Raw genomic sequence first — 16,915 nt, forward strand, 5'->3', positions numbered from 1 at the left:
AGCCAATTGTTTTTGAGGCAGACGTTTAGAAACTGTTAGAAGCACACATACATGCATCATCATGTATTGAAATCAGCTTGCTCCAAAGAGACTTGTATGTAGGTCCACTAGGTGGCTGAATTTACCTTCCACAGGCAGAGGTTCTAGATCACCTAATGATTCTGAGACTATGTTGTTCGTGCTGTTCTTAAGATGTTTACCTGGAGGTGAACTGAAGGAATTTTAGCTGTAAGATTAGTTTCTCTTTTCTCCTTTTCCAGTTCCCTGCCCGTCCCAGCCAGTGAACCCCTTGCTCAGGCTCGGGCTCTGGGCCTTCAGCCCCACCTAGCACATACATTGATTTGGATGTGCAGATGACTGTCGGTTCCAGAGTGACTTACAGAAGTGGATAAGAATTCAGGCCTGTACTGTGTCTTACACCACGCATGCACTCGCCCACTTATTGAGAATATGTTGAAAGATGATTCATCTGACCATATCGATTTTATTTCCACATCTTTGTAGACCAGTGGCTGTGGTGTTTGCAACACTGAACTTGTCATTCATCTTCAGAATAATGGGTTTTATGCACTGCACTGTATGTTAATGTCCCTCTCTACGCAGTTGTTCTTGCTGACAGTTTGATCATGTCCTGCACTGACATTCACAGTCACCTGAACAGCAGTTGCTGTTCTGTTTTTTCAGAACATACTAGACTTCCTTACAAATGCACAAGTGTCACAGTAATTTCAACTCTATTTACGGATGTCTTTCTCATAGATTTAAATGCAGATGTCATTTTGTCATTTTCAAACAAGCTGGCTAAAGCAACTCGGGTGATTACTCAGGTTCTACCATCTTGACACTGTTTCCTGTGCTAAACATAAATTAAAATGCAGAACTTCTCAGAAAGTTTATTTATTAAATTGAGTCTGGCTGTGGATGTTCTTCCTTGGATAGCCTTAGGACTGCAATTGCAAGAACTGCAAGAACAATTTACACTCAAGTCTCCATCATTGAACAGTTAATAATTCAGTTTGATACAGTAGACTTCAATTTAAAACTAGAATGAATTCAGAAATTACTCTGATGCTTATACTCATACGTAGCTCATAAATTCCTGTTTATACAGTTACACTTTTTGACTATATACTATACAGTTATAGTATATATATCTCATGTCACCCAGATGAGGATGGGCTCCCTTTTGAGTTTGGTTCTTCTCAAAATTTCTTCCTCATGTCTTCTCAATGAGCTTTTCCATGCCACCATCACCTCTGGCTTGCTCATTAGGAAAAAATTTATAAATTTAAAATTTATGTCCAGAATTTTTTATTTTTGTAAAGCTGCTTTGTGACAATGTCCATTGTTAAAAGCGCAATATAAATAAAATAAAATTGAATTCAACATAAAAGCATATCATATGCACAACCAGCACCTTTGAACTGAAGCTAGGACTGTAAATGTATTATCTATAAATGTTATATGTATATAAGCACTTATTGTAAATGAAACTGTAACTGATCAGGGATTTAATATGCATTGTATAGCATAAAGACCAAATGAGTAGCTTTAAATGAGGTTAGCCCTCATGGTTACAGCTGTATATACCTCCCTCATCTTATTGGCTGAGGAGGAGGCTTCACAGTTATTTATAATGATACTTTAAGCATTACCCAGAAAAATGGATACAAATTTAACTAATTTGAAGTACTCTTTATTAACATGGGACATAATTAGTCTTGACCAGCTCATAATTAGTCTTGACCAGTACTCTTTATTAACATGGGACATAATTAGTCTTGACCAGCAATTACAGTTACTTTTGGCACAGCTGTCAGTAACTAACTCAAATTCATCAAAGCACCAACCATAAGGTTCTTCTTCAAATCACCATTTCAAACAAAACATTTTTTCAATGTCTCCCTTAATCTATGAATTTACCCCACAAATATACACAAGCATATAATTGCCTATTATAATATAATGCAGTAACTGCACATCCAGTGAAATTTGTTTATAAATTCTTGTTTGGCAATTAGTCAGTGTTGTCACTATTCCATTCCTTGTGTAATAGAGTTATGAATATAGTTTTTTCTAGTAATTAGTTGTATAATTACACAAAATGTTTTACATGTTCAAACCTTCTTGTCATATCCAGTGTGCTTTCTAATTTACCAAATTCACTCCCTTTGAAAAGTCCCTGCCTTTTCAAAAACTGTCACCGTCTTCAATCAGTGCATTTGTTCTGATTGGGTCCAGCGCAGCTTAATTGTGGTTGGCTGCGTCAGTCCAAAATAAACAATACCCTCAAAAATGCTATTCATCTAAAAATGTTATGTCCTCTTTTTTTCTCTAAAATTTGTGATTACCAGTCACAGGCTCAATTCAGAATATGTGCAACAATGCAAAAAAAAAAAAAAAAGTGTTCCCCCTGCTCACCTGCTCTTGACACTTAATTAGGTAATGCCCATACCTGAAGGTGCAATGGGTACTCAAATCCTACACACAACATAATAAGCAATGGGACACATAGATGTGTGGATTTGTTAATGTAAGATGATTGCCTCAAATGCCATGCCACTGCCAGATAAAAACATTATTTGCCACCTTTCGCTAGTACCTGAACAGATTTTTGGTGCATAGAACCTTTTCTGCCATCACCAGTTGGAACTCTTGTGTCTATTCAGTGGCCCTAGTCAATTGAGTCTACTCATGCATGTCTGATCATTCTGAGCAGCCAACACTGCTGTTACATGCATTGAAACATTATATTTGCTTCACACTGATTTGATCACCTTTGTTCGCTTTGTAGCAATCAAAACATATCTAGCCATCATACTGTTACTATTAAGTTGGGTTTCAAAAATGGACAAGGAGGGAGAACACACACATTCACATGCTCATTCACACCCAGGGTCAATTTGGAATATCCAGTCCACCTGTATTCATGTTTTTGGACATGGGGAGGAAAATACATAACCTGGAGGAGAGCCACGCAAACACAGGGAGAACAGGCAAAACTCCCCATAGACAGTAATCCGAGATCAGGATAAAGCCAGAAACCGCAGAGTTCTGAAGCGGCAATGCTACCAGCTGTGCCTCCCAGGGGTAATTCAGCTATGGTAATTCAGATGTGGAAAGTTTTGTTGCCCAGACAGACCATGGTTCTGCCTGTTGAGTGACCAGCATACTGGCATGTTCGCAACGAGTCAAGTGTATTCTAGGAATTAAAAATTTTGAGTGATTCAGTAGGCATCAGTATCAACATTTTGAGTGATTGTGATCCTTAATAAACTATATGCCTTCTGATAGTATATCTGTACTGTCAGTTATTGTCTGGCAGGGTGCACTGTTAGGAAATATTACAAACCCATGCAATGACTTGGAACTAGCATGACATAGTGGGGACCCACATGGGGTCACAATCACAAGCTGACAATTTTGCTACTGATACTCAGCAAGGAAATTAGCACATGGGTAGACTCCACTAGTTTTGAAGGAAACTGCCCTGGCAGTCATATGTAAACTTTGTTTGGTCTGTAGAGAAAATCACTTAGTCTGCTATTTCCTATTTTGTTCACTATTTTTACATTTACATTTACATTTATGGCATTTGGCAGACGCCCTTATCCAGAGCGACTTACAATAATTTTTCTTCATTTACTGCTACTATTCATCCAATAAATTTTCAACTGTTTACAACACTTGAGTATTATAGGAAATTTACAAGATAATAAACAGGCTTGTATGAAATTTATTATCTAAGCAGTGGTATCATCAGGTGCTCAGGTATTTAGGTTTAACTTAAGAGTTTGTTGAATGCAGTTCAACAATTTGAATGAAGCTTAGAGTTATAAGCTAATTTGGTCCTATCAATAGTCTTAATTTCTTAAAGTTTTTAATCATTTTTGAAGGTTTATATATTATTTTAGGTAAGTATTACTTTCAATAGTAATTTTGCCTTCTGGTTTCTAGGAAACACTGAATTCAAATTCACACTACTTCACAGTATTGGCCATAATTGTAAACTCTATATCAGCCTCTGTCAGCTTAGCAGGTTATACTGGGAAGCATGAAAGCCCCACTGGAGGCAACGCAGTGAGAACATAAACTGACCTTTTCTACAAACTATCATTTAAGAAAGTGTCAATAAACTTTTCAGTAGAATGATCTTTGCAACAGAAACTGCTTTACACAGCATACATTCCCAGAAACACCTTATAACAGTAACATAAACTGTTCCAATAAAACCTCTGCAACACTTAAAATGTCAGCTTCTAACATTTGCTCAGTTCTAATTAGCAAGCACACAGTTTACTGCAATACACTAACTGTATAAAAGCACTATCTTTTAGAAGCACAAAGAATTGTCAGTGGTGTTACATTGGTAGATTTTTACAGGGTGAATCAGTACAAATGGTATATTTAATGTATCAATTTGCAGAACAAAGTTACAGGTAAACCAGTCTAGTATTCTTATTTAACCTTATGAAGCAGCCTAAGCTTACAGTGTGCCTCTGTGTGTTTCTTTATTCAGGTGCAATCTAGGACACTCATTACTCATATACCTCACAGTGGCTTAGTGTTTAGCTCTGTTGCCTCGCACCCCTGGGACTGGGGGATTGAATCCTGCTTCTGCCCCGTGCGCGTGGAGCTTGCATGTTCTCCCCGTGCTTCGGGGGTTTCCTCCAGGCACTCCAGCTTCCACCCCAGCATCCTGATTGCCATTTCCAAATTGTCTGTAGTGTGTGAATGGGTCTGCGATTGTGCCCTGTGATGTCCCCTGCCTTGTGATCTGAGTCCCCTGGGATAGGCAAAGAGAATGGATGGGTGGATTAAGCATGGGCTAATGCTGCATTCAACTTAACTCAGAAGTGGGAAGTCAAAGCTCAGAATTACATCATTTTTGACCTCCATGTGAGCTACAAACTGGGGGAAAAATAAGTTTGTCTTTTGTTAGCAACAAGCTAGCCAGCTAACTATGATGAGTGATGTATATTTTCCTCCACAGAACAATGAACTGTATAGTCAGTGTTATAGATCTAACAAGTGAATATGTCTATATGTTGATTGATCTAAAGTTATACGTATATATACAGTATAACTCATTTAAAGGTAAGAAGTGCTGCTGTGTTTACTGCTGATGCTGTAAACAGTTTTTGGAACACTTGGTGAAGTCCAAAAATTGAACTCATTCTCATGTTCTCATATACAGTATGTCTGCTTACTGTGGTGCCTCAGGCTCTACAAACTGGAGAAATGATGTGGACTGCAAAAATCCAACAATCCTACAGTGTGTTTGGGAACATGGATTTGAGAGGTAATATAACAGGGTTTTGAGTTTTGCTATAATCACCGACTATACAGTTAAAGAAAGCAAACAGTTATTGGTCTGGAATGTTTGAAACAAGATGAGCTCCAAATGCTGGAAGAATAGTGTGTGTGTGTGTGTAACAGTTCCTTTATACTGGTGAAACAATATAATGATTTATATTAATGAAATAGTTTACTGATTTATTTCGTTCATCTGGACCACCTGGCTCAGGCTGGCATGTGCGACCCCTTGTGGCTCGAGCAGATCGAAAGGTGTGTATTGAAACAACACTTCGTCTCGGTCTGTTTCACTGATTCAGTAGTTGTCTCTCCTTCAGTCTCGCTCTCTCTCATTCTCACATCAGTGAACCATCATTATACTCCCTTATCTTGGTGTACAAGCCCAATATTCATACCATTCATAACCAAATTCACATGCTTATGAATGAATGGTAAATGAGAAATATGAGCCTCTCTGAAGTTTATATTATTAACCACAAAGTCTAATTTGACATTATCATTACGCATGCACTGGACTTTTGCGCACTTTTTTCCAACCATGTTTGCACACACTGCGTCCGTTTTCAGTACGATTTTCTGGTGTACAGTATAGTGGCAAGTAAAAATCCCTTTGTCCCCTGCAGCCTGACGGATCTGGGTTGCCGGATTGGTTTTATGGTTTCTAGCTAAATGGTTTCAGCGCGTGCAGCTGAGTGGCGTGCGGGAGTGACGCGCACGAGAGGAGGCGGTCCGAGTGCCTTATATAGCCTATATATAACCAACCCTCAGCCTCCGAGTTACACCTGACACTTCAGCAAACGCGTTATCTTATTTCTGAAGCGAGAGGATATTCCACTCGTGACTGCCGATTTCGCGCATTTAGTGGACCTATAACTCACAGCTATGATTAAGAAAATGTCTCCCTCAGAGAACGAGTTTGACATCCCGGCGAAGAACTGCTACAGGATGGTTATTCTGGGCTCGACTAAAGTTGGCAAGTCGGCAATAGTGTCCCGGTTCCTCACCGGAAGGTTTGATGACCAGTACACACCGACCATAGAGGACTTCCACAGAAAACTTTACAGCATCAGAGGAGATGTTTACCAACTGGATATTTTAGACACATCGGGAAATCATCCATTTCCTGCTATGAGGAGACTGTCTATACTGACAGGTAAATATTCTAATCCTGTATATTCTTGTGTTTTGACATTGCTGTGCTCTGACCTCTGCGTATGTTTGAGAGGTTAAAAAGGACTCATGAACTGTTCTCAAAGCGTCATACATGGTGTTCATCTCGCGCTCTTTCATCCTCCACAGGTGACGTCTTCGTCCTGGTTTTCAGCCTGGACAACAGAGAATCGTTTAACGAAGTGCAGCGCCTGAAGCGCCAGATCTACGAGACCAAGTCGTGCCTGAAAAACAAGACTAAGGAGAACATGGCCGTGCCGCTGGTGATCTGCGGGAATAAAGGAGACCGCGAGTTCCAGCGTGAAGTGGCGCGTGAGGAGATCGACCAGCTTGTGGCCGGGGATGAGCAGTGCGCCTACTTCGAGATCTCTGCCAAGCGCAACACCAACGTGGACCTGATGTTCCGCCGGCTCTTCGCCATGGCCAAGCTGCCCAACGAGATGAGCCCTGACCTGCACCGCAAGGTCTCAGCGCAGTACTGCGACATGCTACACCGCAAGTCCTTTAAGGGCAAGAAGCCGAAAGACTGCGACGCGTACGGTGTGGTTGCGCCTTTCGCGCGCCGCCCCAGCGTTCACAGCGACCTCATGTACGTCAAGGAAAAGGCGGTCGGTGGCGCCCACGGCAAGGACAGGTGTGTCATCAGCTAAGAGCGTCACTCCGAAACTATGAAAATACTCGGGATGAAACACAGTTATTGAACTGCACGCCGGACGGAAGTGCGCGCGCGAATGGAAAGGCGGAGTGCAGAAGCGCACGGCCTAAACCGTTAGCTGAACGCCCTGTGGTCGCGCGCTTCATTAAACCCGCGAGAATCCCGTTAGCGGAGTGCTGAGTGTGTTGGGTTACTCAGGGCGCTGGCTAGTCTCGATCAGCTTCACGTGAGAAAATAGTGCTTGTTCCATCTGCATTTTTAAACATGTGGTGACAGGCGCACGCGCGCAGAGCTGCAGCGTTGAATTACCTGCTCGTGTTTACATTTTTTATGTTTTATAAAATAATTGAAAGTGAACTTTGCTTTTTGAACAAATTGTTGTGAATGTTTATTTATTCTTTCTATGACTGTAAATGGTTTAAAACAAGAAATAAAAAACTGTCAAATGAATATATCCCTCTTTTGCTCCAGTCATTACTCCTCAGTTTTTCAGTGAACACACACACTAATGAAGCAAGAGTAAAATGCAGAAAGCAAACTACACACACAGGCTTTTTTTGATTGGAATGTTGGCCATATGATACAGGCAGTTTAAAGCAAACTTAAAAGATTACTGAAGATAAGACATTATCTTTATTTTAAATATTACCGTGTTCTGAGTTTTAATTCATTAGTTTAAGTGACACCAGGATTCTTTGTTTTGTTTTTTGTTATTGTTGTTTAAGATATGTTCATGGGCTAGCCCTAAACACGTCATTGTTAGAACGACTTATTAAATTATCCCACATTTCAGATGTTTGACAAATACTGGATATGCAAGACAACTTATATTAGCCAAACTCACATATCCCACTTCACCTTAACGCTAAAGGAGAACCTGCCAAGGCAGCTGTGCAGACTTCATCCAACTTGCTCAGGTCAGTTCAAGTAAAATGGTTTCATCTCTATATGGATCACTATAATTAAATGTTCTCTCTGTAGGCAACTGCAGTGCACTAATTTACTGTAGATATTAGTCATGTATAATTCCCACAGTTACAATATCACTTGCAATTTCAACACTGGGCAAACATTTATCAGCAGAATGGCTGGCTAGCCTAACTGAAGCCTAACTCATGAAACAGGACTGATATGACCATGTGCTGATATAAAACAGGTGCTGTTTATTATATATGCAAAATAAAAAGGTTTACACGGTATACTGATTTATGCGAAAGTGTCCTCATTTGGAGCAGGATCCACGCCACGTCTCCGTTAAAGGCGTTTTTTTGTCTTCAAACAATAGTCTGAAAGTTCCTTAATGTTATGGTATGTACATCAGGAGGGTTTGGGGATGTCAAACATGCACAAGCCCTTGTATTTCTGTAACAGCTGGTTCTTGGTGCGGACTTGTTCTCTCAGGGTGCGGAGTTTGTGCTGCTGCACCTCAGAGCTCAGGTCGATGCCGGGCATGGCCAAGATCTGCTCCCGCGTGTCCTGGATCCGCGTCCTCAACTTGTTTAACTCCTGGTGTACATCCTGGTTGTCTTTATCCATGCTGTTGGCACAAAGCGAACTACAGGTTAGTTAAACTACTAACTTGATTACTGTAAACTATGATAGCGGAGAAGTGATCTGAATACAGACAAACAAGTAGCGCGTGTGATAAACCGGTTTATTCCATCCAAGAAAACAGTGAAAATGTGTTAACCATCACAGGAGCTGGCAAGCTAACGTTAGCTAGCTAACAAAAGAATGATTTCGCGAGTTATTTCCACTGTCACTGACTTTTCATTCGGATTATACACTACGTATGATATCTTATATGCATCGTAAATACTCGTACCACTTGATAATATCGTGTATAAGCGGCAAAAAGGAGTAATCTTCTGTATCGTCCACCACCGCAACGGGAGTCGCCATGTTTGAATGATTACAACCACGCCCACATTCCCCTTACGTCATCAGCACGCGTTGCTGAATCAACCAGTCGATTGGTTTAGCGCTAAAGATGACGTCATGTGACGTTTCATTGCTATTAAAAATACAAACGATGACAAAAAAATGTTAAAAAATCTTTGCTCTAGAGCAGGGGTGTCCAGTCTTATCCACAAAGGGCCGGTAATAAATGAAATGGTAAATAAAATCAAGTGTTGTTAATAACCAGTAGTTTTGTACGTGATTAAATTTTGTCCATATAGTGAGTCACCTGTTACTAACAAACAGTAGACCAGAGTTCATGTCCCTCCACCTTCAACCACCAGCTAAATCCTCACAGAACTGATCTCAGACTACTATGGTCAGATGAGAAAGGCTGAAGTGCCTGAGTTATTGAAATCACATTGTTAATACAACACATAAGGCTGAGGCAATAATCAGAGGTTGTTTGAAATTGCATATAATATACTGTATGGTTTCTTGCATTTTGTATTTTATGTACAGTAACTGCATCAAAGAAAGGATTCACAATTCACTGTTGTGTTCATATAGAGATCATGGGTCTCTTTTGCCCTCTGGACAAAATTTTAATTAGCTGAAATTCTATTTGTTTTCTTTGCTTGCTTTTCTGTTTATCAGACTCATCCCTGGAAGGAAAATGGTTATGTATTAATAACATGATGATGGTTCTTTCACCAGAGTCTCTGTCATGGCATAGAGTTACCATGATCTTATGTGAAATCCACTGAACAGCAGAGGTGCCATACAGAAGCCTTAATGCTGCAATGGCTTTAGTTTAAGCTCTGAACTGACATATATGGCTTTCATTTTTAGATGTTTCATCAGACCTACCTATCTGCTATAGATTACTCTGAAAGTAAATGCTGTTGTCATGTGTAATGCTAAGAATCCTTCACTATAATGTTTTATAAATGTCATTATCATATCATTATCCCACTGTCCCAGTGTAATATAGAGCCCTCTGTATATATTTCCCCCATGTACATTATACATTTATCTGCTATTTGACCTGCTAAAATGTCCATCTAACACAGGCAAGATTTTCCTTCATGCTTTACTGAGTGTGTTCTTCAGAAATGTTATGTACTCTTGTAATGTTCTCTTAAAGTGACTTCTTCAACATACTATTCTGTATGACTGATGTGACTACCGTGTTTGGGTTAAACACTGAGATTGATGTGGGCTCACATCACATCATACTGAACAGCTGAACAGCAGGTGATTGTTGTTAGAACTGGCTTGCTGTGTATGAGGAGAAATAAGGAACAGTGTTTAAAAAGCAAGTCTGATATGGAACGTATTGTGACAACAAAATAGCAGGAATGAAGCACATATCTGAGTTGAAGATATTGAAGAAAGCCCAGATAATGATAAATAGGCTGAAGATGAGAATATTTTATTAGAATATAAATTACTAAATATAATATAATTATATATATAATATATAATAAATAATATATATATATATATATATATATATATACATATATATATATATAATAAATATATAATAAATACTATTATTTAGCATGATTAGTAATAATTAATATTATTTCATTCATCTTTTAAATGTATTTCTCTAAATCTATGTCCCATACTGGGAAAAGTTTGCCTCACCATCTCTTAGCAATATTCTTTGTCTCTGGGGCAGGTTGGAAGTTGGCTCATGGTAATTTAATATTGTGTTATTTATTAAGAAAATGCAAACAGAAGTATATCAAAACCAGACAGAGCCATCCACCCTGTTCTGATTCTGATCTGTTATGTCCCACCTCTTCTAGTTGATCGAATGAGTCAATCAGAATGATTCCTTACTCATTCTTTTTTCAATTCAATTCAAAGCAGCTTTACAGAAATAAATACATTCAAATGATATTAAATCAAAATAAATGGTAAATATGTGAATTTATCCCAAATGAGCAAGCCAGAGGCGACAGTGGCAAGGAAAAACTCCTTGAGACAACATGAGGAAGAAACCTTGAGAGGAACCAGACTCAAAAAGGAAGAGGAGTTGCCAGTGATTTTGATGGACAGTACTGTGACGTGTGTACAGTGTAAATACAAACAGCACTTTTGAACCCATGAACATACTGTTAATTTACCTAAACACCTCTGCCTTGTTCATTAGGGATCTAAATCTACATCCAGATTTCTGTAAAGATGCTTTATCTAATGTTAAAAGTGCTATATAAATGAAATTGAATTGTTAAAGCATGGGGCTAGGCAACATGTACACAGTATCTGTTCACATGACAGTTTAATACAGGGAACTGAGCTTAGGTGGAATTTTTTTCTCTATAGGTTTCTTCCCTACACAGCCTTTAAAACTGAGCAGTAACTTCACAGTGACCCTATCAAAGATGGCTGAAACATACAGAAATTCACTCATACATCTGGTGATTAGTTCAATTTTGTGCTTTAATCTTAATTTAAAGACTTAATGGATTATTTCACATGTGCTTAAGTTTTATCTTTGTTCTTCTATCCCATGCAGTATCATATAGATACAATGAGCAGATTTCTGCCTAAAGTCATTAAAACACATTCATGTTATTATACGATTCGCAATTAGACTGAATTATAAATTAATTTCACAGTGTGTCTTGACTAGAGCAGTATTAGAATGATGTCTAAATGCTGTGTATTCTGACTGTTTGGGACTGCGTAAGCTAGGTTTGGTCTGTGCTGACTAGTACTGCATGTTATATGCATCAGTGTATGCTATTATGCAAACTACAGCAAATAGTGTAATCACGAATCTAAAATAAACTCATCAGCAGCTCTAATTTGTTTAATTTTCTCCACTAATTTACTTCCTGTCTGCATGATAATGTAAACAAAAATATTCTCATTTTGTTCTTTGCCTTTTCTGACGTGGAGTCAGTTCTGCTATATGGACTTACTGTTAATGAAAAGGCTAGAAGAAAAAGACTACAAGGAAATAGTATGAACAAACTTACTTTCTGAACCTAATGCAATGATAGACAGGTGCCGTCACTGCATTGTGTAATTCAGAGACTTATCTTTATTCAAAGAGAAAACCAAGATGATAATGAGTACAAAATGTTGGCTGTTCTGAAAGAAGGAACAAGACAGCTCTTTCCTATTCCTCACCCACAGTTACTGATCTGCATGTTACAGCTCTGTTGTTCTCAGAACAAACACAAGAACAAAGCTGTTCTTTATTTTATTGATTTATTTTTTTTTAGCTACAATCATGAAATCAATGATTTTTTTCAGGTGTAAAACATGTTAAGCCCTCAGTATACACTGTATATGTACTGTATTTGGATGAATAAAAGTTTTTTTCCTAAAAATATTTATTTAAATTTATGTAATTTTAAAATAAATATGGATGATTTTGATTGAACCTTTTTTAAGTACTCATTAATTTTATGTATTTCCTTATGAAAATTAACCATGGTTTTCCCATGGTTATGAAATAGTGAAATCATATCTTTTTTCGGGGTGCAAAAAAACATAGTTCTACTTCTTTTCACTCCAGACTGCCTTCAGAATTAGTGTAGTTTTCCTGTTTAATAATTTTATTGTCAATTTAGCAAAGTCTGCACCTTGACCGGGACCACACACGCATATTCAGGTAGCAAATAAACGGTCCTGGCTACGTCATGCTCTTTGGGACTGTTTACTATCTTCTGTTAAAAATCACATTAAAAAGGTCACAGTCCAGCTTGATGGGTTGCGGCAATTCCTTGTAGTTCACTTTAACACCATCAGCAATTCAACCTGAAATTCAAAGGTCACACCTGCTAATGTGTGCTGACCAGCATTCAATATTTCTTTCCCTTGTAGAACTATAATAGAATTCATCCAAGTGTGGAATGTGGAGCACAAGTATACATTGATGCTGCGGGGTGATTGTAGGCTTGTTGATCATGTTCTTAAGGTTTCTTAACTCTCCAAGAATATTCCTCTCCATGAACAGCAAAAATGTGGGTTCAGCAGAGTACACAACATACCGCTCAGCATTTTAAATTTCCATTTACAGGTTAGACATTTGTTTGACCTGGTATGGAACAAACATATCGTGGTAATAAACAAAAAGACCAAAATCACACAGACATAGTGGAGGGAATGTGGTTATAAGATAGCTATTCAGCCTTTGTGCCTCAAACCAGGGACCCTGGAGCTGTGAGGAGGCAACACTACATGCTGCACGGTGGCTGTGATTTACCACTCATCTGTACTTCTCTGACTGTTTCTTAACCCTACATTATATGACAGAACCCTAGTGCTACTCCTTACAAATGGTTCAAATATTGGCCCACAGGACATACAGTAACTGCATTTCACACTCCTCTGTCTTACTCTGCTGTTCCCTTCACCTCTCCATCATCTTATAGAAGCTGTTTCTTTTTTTTTTTTTTTTTGTGGTGCAAAAAACATAGTTCTACTCCTTTTCATTCCAGACTGCCTTCAGAAGCAGTGGAGCTTTCCTGTTTAATAATTTCTTTGTCAATATAGTAAAGTCTTCATCTCAACTCCTTCATTGTCAAGCAATAAATTAATAATGCAATAAACTTATAAGCCAATAAAATTGTTAGACAGATTCATCTTTCAACCCATGTCTGGAGTTCCTGTTTTAAACACAAGGACAGTCAAACTCTCGATTTCCATGTCTTTGTAATGGGCTTTGGCAAACCAGTAAAACCAATAAATATATAACCTGTTTATTAATGCACTTATTCTGATACATTATTATTATTATGTTTCTATAGTAATTCACAGAGACAAAGGTAATAATAACTGGATAAAAAACCCATTGTTATTTAACAAAGAAAATCTTATGATCATTGATATGTTATCCTCTGTAACATAGTAAGTAGACCAATTTTTTTTTGTTTTATTAAATTCAAGAATGAGGAAAAAGAGATTCTGATGAGGGGAATGACTGTTTGGACTTGCTATAATGTAATTAATAACAGGAATTAACTTATTTTCCTGGACGCTCCACATTAAATGTACTTTTATACTGATAAAATGCATGATGTGTTGTTCTTAATAAAAAAAAATTGCAGTTGTTGACAAACTGCAGTGGTTTAAGAAGAATAAAACATGTGGAAGTGCTGTCAAAAACAATGAGCTCAGGGGTGGTAACAATAACCCTGCTTCATCACACCACCTCGCTGGTGATTATTTTTAACAATACACCTTTATTCCTTACACATCTCACCCCCAGCAATTTAATGACTGTATTGTTATATTTTACTCATGACACCTTATAGTTGCCTAATAATCCTTACCAAAATCAAGCATTATTTATAGAGGAACTGTTGTGTGTGTTAGTTTATATATGGTTATCTCAGCACAATAGTTTTGTGTTCAGATCATTATAGTATGTCTTAGTGTAATGTAGACAATAATTTCATTCTTGCTTAATGTAGTTTATTATGCCTCAACCTTAACCATTATTCATAATCGTCTGATCTTGTGATGCAAATGATGGTTACAATGTATTTTCCCTAAAGCACATGAACAACACACACACACACACACACACACACACACACACACACACACACATACACAGAGCTGCTGCAGGCATTATACCACCATTAATGCTTCCATTGGTTATTAATCATTAATAAGTAGCCATCCTGGTTGTTTTTCCCACTCCGTGTAAATATATGATGTATGATTTGGAGACAGAACCGGATGTTTTGATAGCAGATCAGTGGCTGACCTCTCACAAGATGTTGTCAAACTGTTATCAAGGGCTATATTGACACCATTTAATGTGAGCTGAGGAATTATAGCCCATCAGTGGCACATGTTTTGTTTGATGTGTCATTAGGAAGCCATTGGTTAATATATGTGCCTTTGAGCATAGGTGATTTACGGGTAATAGCTGTTATTGTGAGGGTGAAGGATTTACTGGCAATGAAAGTAGATTTATACACGCACATAGGGATTCATTGATGTATAATGTAAATAGGCTGAGGATTTCACATGTGCTGTAGTTTTCATTGTGTTGTTTCATTGTGTTACGCACAGTTCAAAGTGTAAAATCATGGTTCAATTTATGCTCCTAGAAATAAATAAATTGGTTATGTGTTAGTGCAGTCAAGGGTCTACATTAAACCTATTTTTAATGTATGTAACTACTTTTTAAATGCATGCAGAATTGCTGCAGTTCCTGCCATTCAGACAGAAAGTGTTCCAACAACATTAAGGAAAATTAAGGTTATACATTTACGATAATGCTAAAAATTGCGATTTGTTATTTATTACTATTGCTGTCACTTGTAGTCTATGTAACATCCTCACACACATTCACAAAGAAAGCAGCTAAGTTTACTTTGTTTGTCTAAAAAAAATTCAGATTAGATTAAGCCGATTCTACTGCACAAGACCATGCTGGGAAAAGTAGATTAGTTTTTTTTAATCGCACACACATTTGCTTCGGAAGAATTCATCTCACAATTATTTTTGTAGTCCTTTAAAGCTAAATAAAATTTAAATAAAATCTTTAGACTTTTAAAACTTAAATAAAATCTTTAGAAATTAATTCCACTTTGACCAGTAAAAAGTAAAAGAGTGTTTTCAGAGTCACAGGTTACACGTCACTATCTAATCCCACTCAGCTAGTTCAGAGTCAGATCAGCAGCACATGCTACCTCAAAGAGGCTAATTCAGATTTAGTTTTGGATTTGTCAGTGTAAAGAGTAAAAATGTAACCCACATCTAAATGTATCAAATAGTTATAATCAACAGCATTCATACAGAATAAGGATGCTCGGATTTATGCTTGATATTTAGCATACTGTTTGTGTGTTTGTGTTTTTCTGTGTGTGTGTGTGTGTGTGTGTGTGTGTGTGTGTATGAGAAGTCCTTGCATAGCTGACAGAATACGGTCGTCAGATAGCACCCAGATTGTCTGTCAGACCTGTACACTGTCTCTCTTATTGTGTGTGGCTGCTGTGTCTTCTTTATCGACTTTTTTGTACTGTGTTGTGCATCTGTCCATTAGTGGCTTTTTCCAGATGCTCAGACAACAAAGAACTATGTATGCTGTGTATATGTGTATGGTGCTTGTGTTTGTGAGAAGAAGAGAGAAGAAAGATTAAGAGGGGTTGGGTACATTATGAAATGTCATCCTTGCTAAAATAGTTGAGATAAAAATAGCGAATGTTTGCATGCAGGTCTTCTAACAAAACACCCATCATATGTATCAGTACATCTCTTCATATATCTCTGTGTCAGTACATTCTGTTCTCATCAGTGTTTGGGAAGCTACTTTGCAATTGTAATTTCTCAAGCTACCAGCTACTCCTGATTTAAAATAGCTGAGCTACAGACAAACTATTCTTTTCATACACTGAAGATATTTAGGTGGGTTTTTATTCCACTGAAGGAAAAGCGACTGTAGCGTTTTCATTTGTGATGTTAATTTATTGCACAAAATGTACATGCAAAAATAAAAAGGCTTGCACAGGATATGCTACAACAAAAATATTTTGTTTTTCTATTTGTAAATCACTCTAATCATGAAGCTGTTAACATTACTTAACTGTAAAACAACAATCACTAAAAAGCGACAGATACAGAGAGGGCTCACTCCACTGCCATCGGCTATATCTGGAAAATGTTTCTGGAAATATCTAGCTAGTTCATATTAATGTATATGATAAGCCATATAACATTGAATTAAATAGCTGCGTTTGTGCATTTGCTGCAATATGAAAAATAAAGCTAGTCATCATTGTTTGTTATATCATATTGGCTGATGCTAGCTGTTAAATACCTTAGCTTAACCATACCATAGCTTAAATACCTGATGTCAGCTGGCAAGCTCTGTCAAACCAGTTAGGTTCT

The 16,915-nt window shown here is 37.8% G+C and overlaps 3 protein-coding genes across 4 annotated transcripts in view; 2 read left to right on the forward strand and 1 right to left on the reverse strand.

Moving 5' to 3' along the window:
• The window catches only part of pemt (phosphatidylethanolamine N-methyltransferase), a 48,414-nt gene extending 44,240 nt beyond the window's left edge, over window positions 1-4,174 (forward strand). The window contains exon 6 of one of the 2 annotated variants that reach the window (XM_053238784.1): window positions 261-4,174. In XM_053238784.1, coding sequence (XP_053094759.1) covers window positions 261-357 — 97 coding nt within the window. In that variant the 3' untranslated portion in view covers window positions 358-4,174. The remainder of the gene's footprint in view (window positions 1-260) is intronic. The other variant, XM_053238783.1, reaches the window with a different exon arrangement.
• A 6-nt stretch (window positions 4,175-4,180) lies between these two features.
• rasd1 (RAS, dexamethasone-induced 1) lies at window positions 4,181-7,595 on the forward strand. Its single transcript, XM_026934735.3, has 3 exons — window positions 4,181-5,302; window positions 6,224-6,469; window positions 6,616-7,595. Exons 1-3 carry the CDS (start codon window positions 5,182-5,184, stop codon window positions 7,134-7,136), a joined length of 888 nt encoding a protein of 295 aa, XP_026790536.1. The 5' UTR covers window positions 4,181-5,181; the 3' UTR covers window positions 7,137-7,595.
• Window positions 7,596-8,284: 689 nt separating this feature from the next.
• med9 (mediator complex subunit 9) lies at window positions 8,285-9,105 on the reverse strand. Its single transcript, XM_026934964.3, has 2 exons — window positions 8,967-9,105; window positions 8,285-8,678 (listed from the first exon to the last, which is right to left on the reverse strand). The coding sequence occupies exons 1-2, from the start codon at window positions 9,041-9,043 to the stop codon at window positions 8,459-8,461; spliced, it is 297 nt and encodes a 98-aa protein (XP_026790765.1). The 5' UTR covers window positions 9,044-9,105; the 3' UTR covers window positions 8,285-8,458.
• Window positions 9,106-16,915: the final 7,810 nt, after the last annotated feature.

The sequence above is a fragment of the Pangasianodon hypophthalmus genome, chromosome 12, assembly GCF_027358585.1.
Source record: "Pangasianodon hypophthalmus isolate fPanHyp1 chromosome 12, fPanHyp1.pri, whole genome shotgun sequence".
NCBI lineage: Eukaryota > Metazoa > Chordata > Actinopteri > Siluriformes > Pangasiidae > Pangasianodon > Pangasianodon hypophthalmus.

Excerpts from the sequence above, each read along its gene's own strand:
- med9 (XM_026934964.3), bottom strand. The coding sequence starts at position 9,043 with ATGGCGACTCCCGTTGCGGTGGTGGACGATACAGAAGATTACTCCTTT. Across the intron at positions 8,679-8,966 it reads ATACACGATATTATCAAGTG|CATGGATAAAGACAACCAGG; the intron begins GTACGAGTATTT and ends TTGTGCCAACAG.
- rasd1 (XM_026934735.3), top strand. The coding sequence starts at position 5,182 with ATGTTCTCATATACAGTATGTCTGCTTACTGTGGTGCCTCAGGCTCTA. Across the intron at positions 5,303-6,223 it reads TGGGAACATGGATTTGAGAG|AGAACGAGTTTGACATCCCG; the intron begins GTAATATAACAG and ends TGTCTCCCTCAG. Across the intron at positions 6,470-6,615 it reads GAGACTGTCTATACTGACAG|GTGACGTCTTCGTCCTGGTT; the intron begins GTAAATATTCTA and ends CATCCTCCACAG.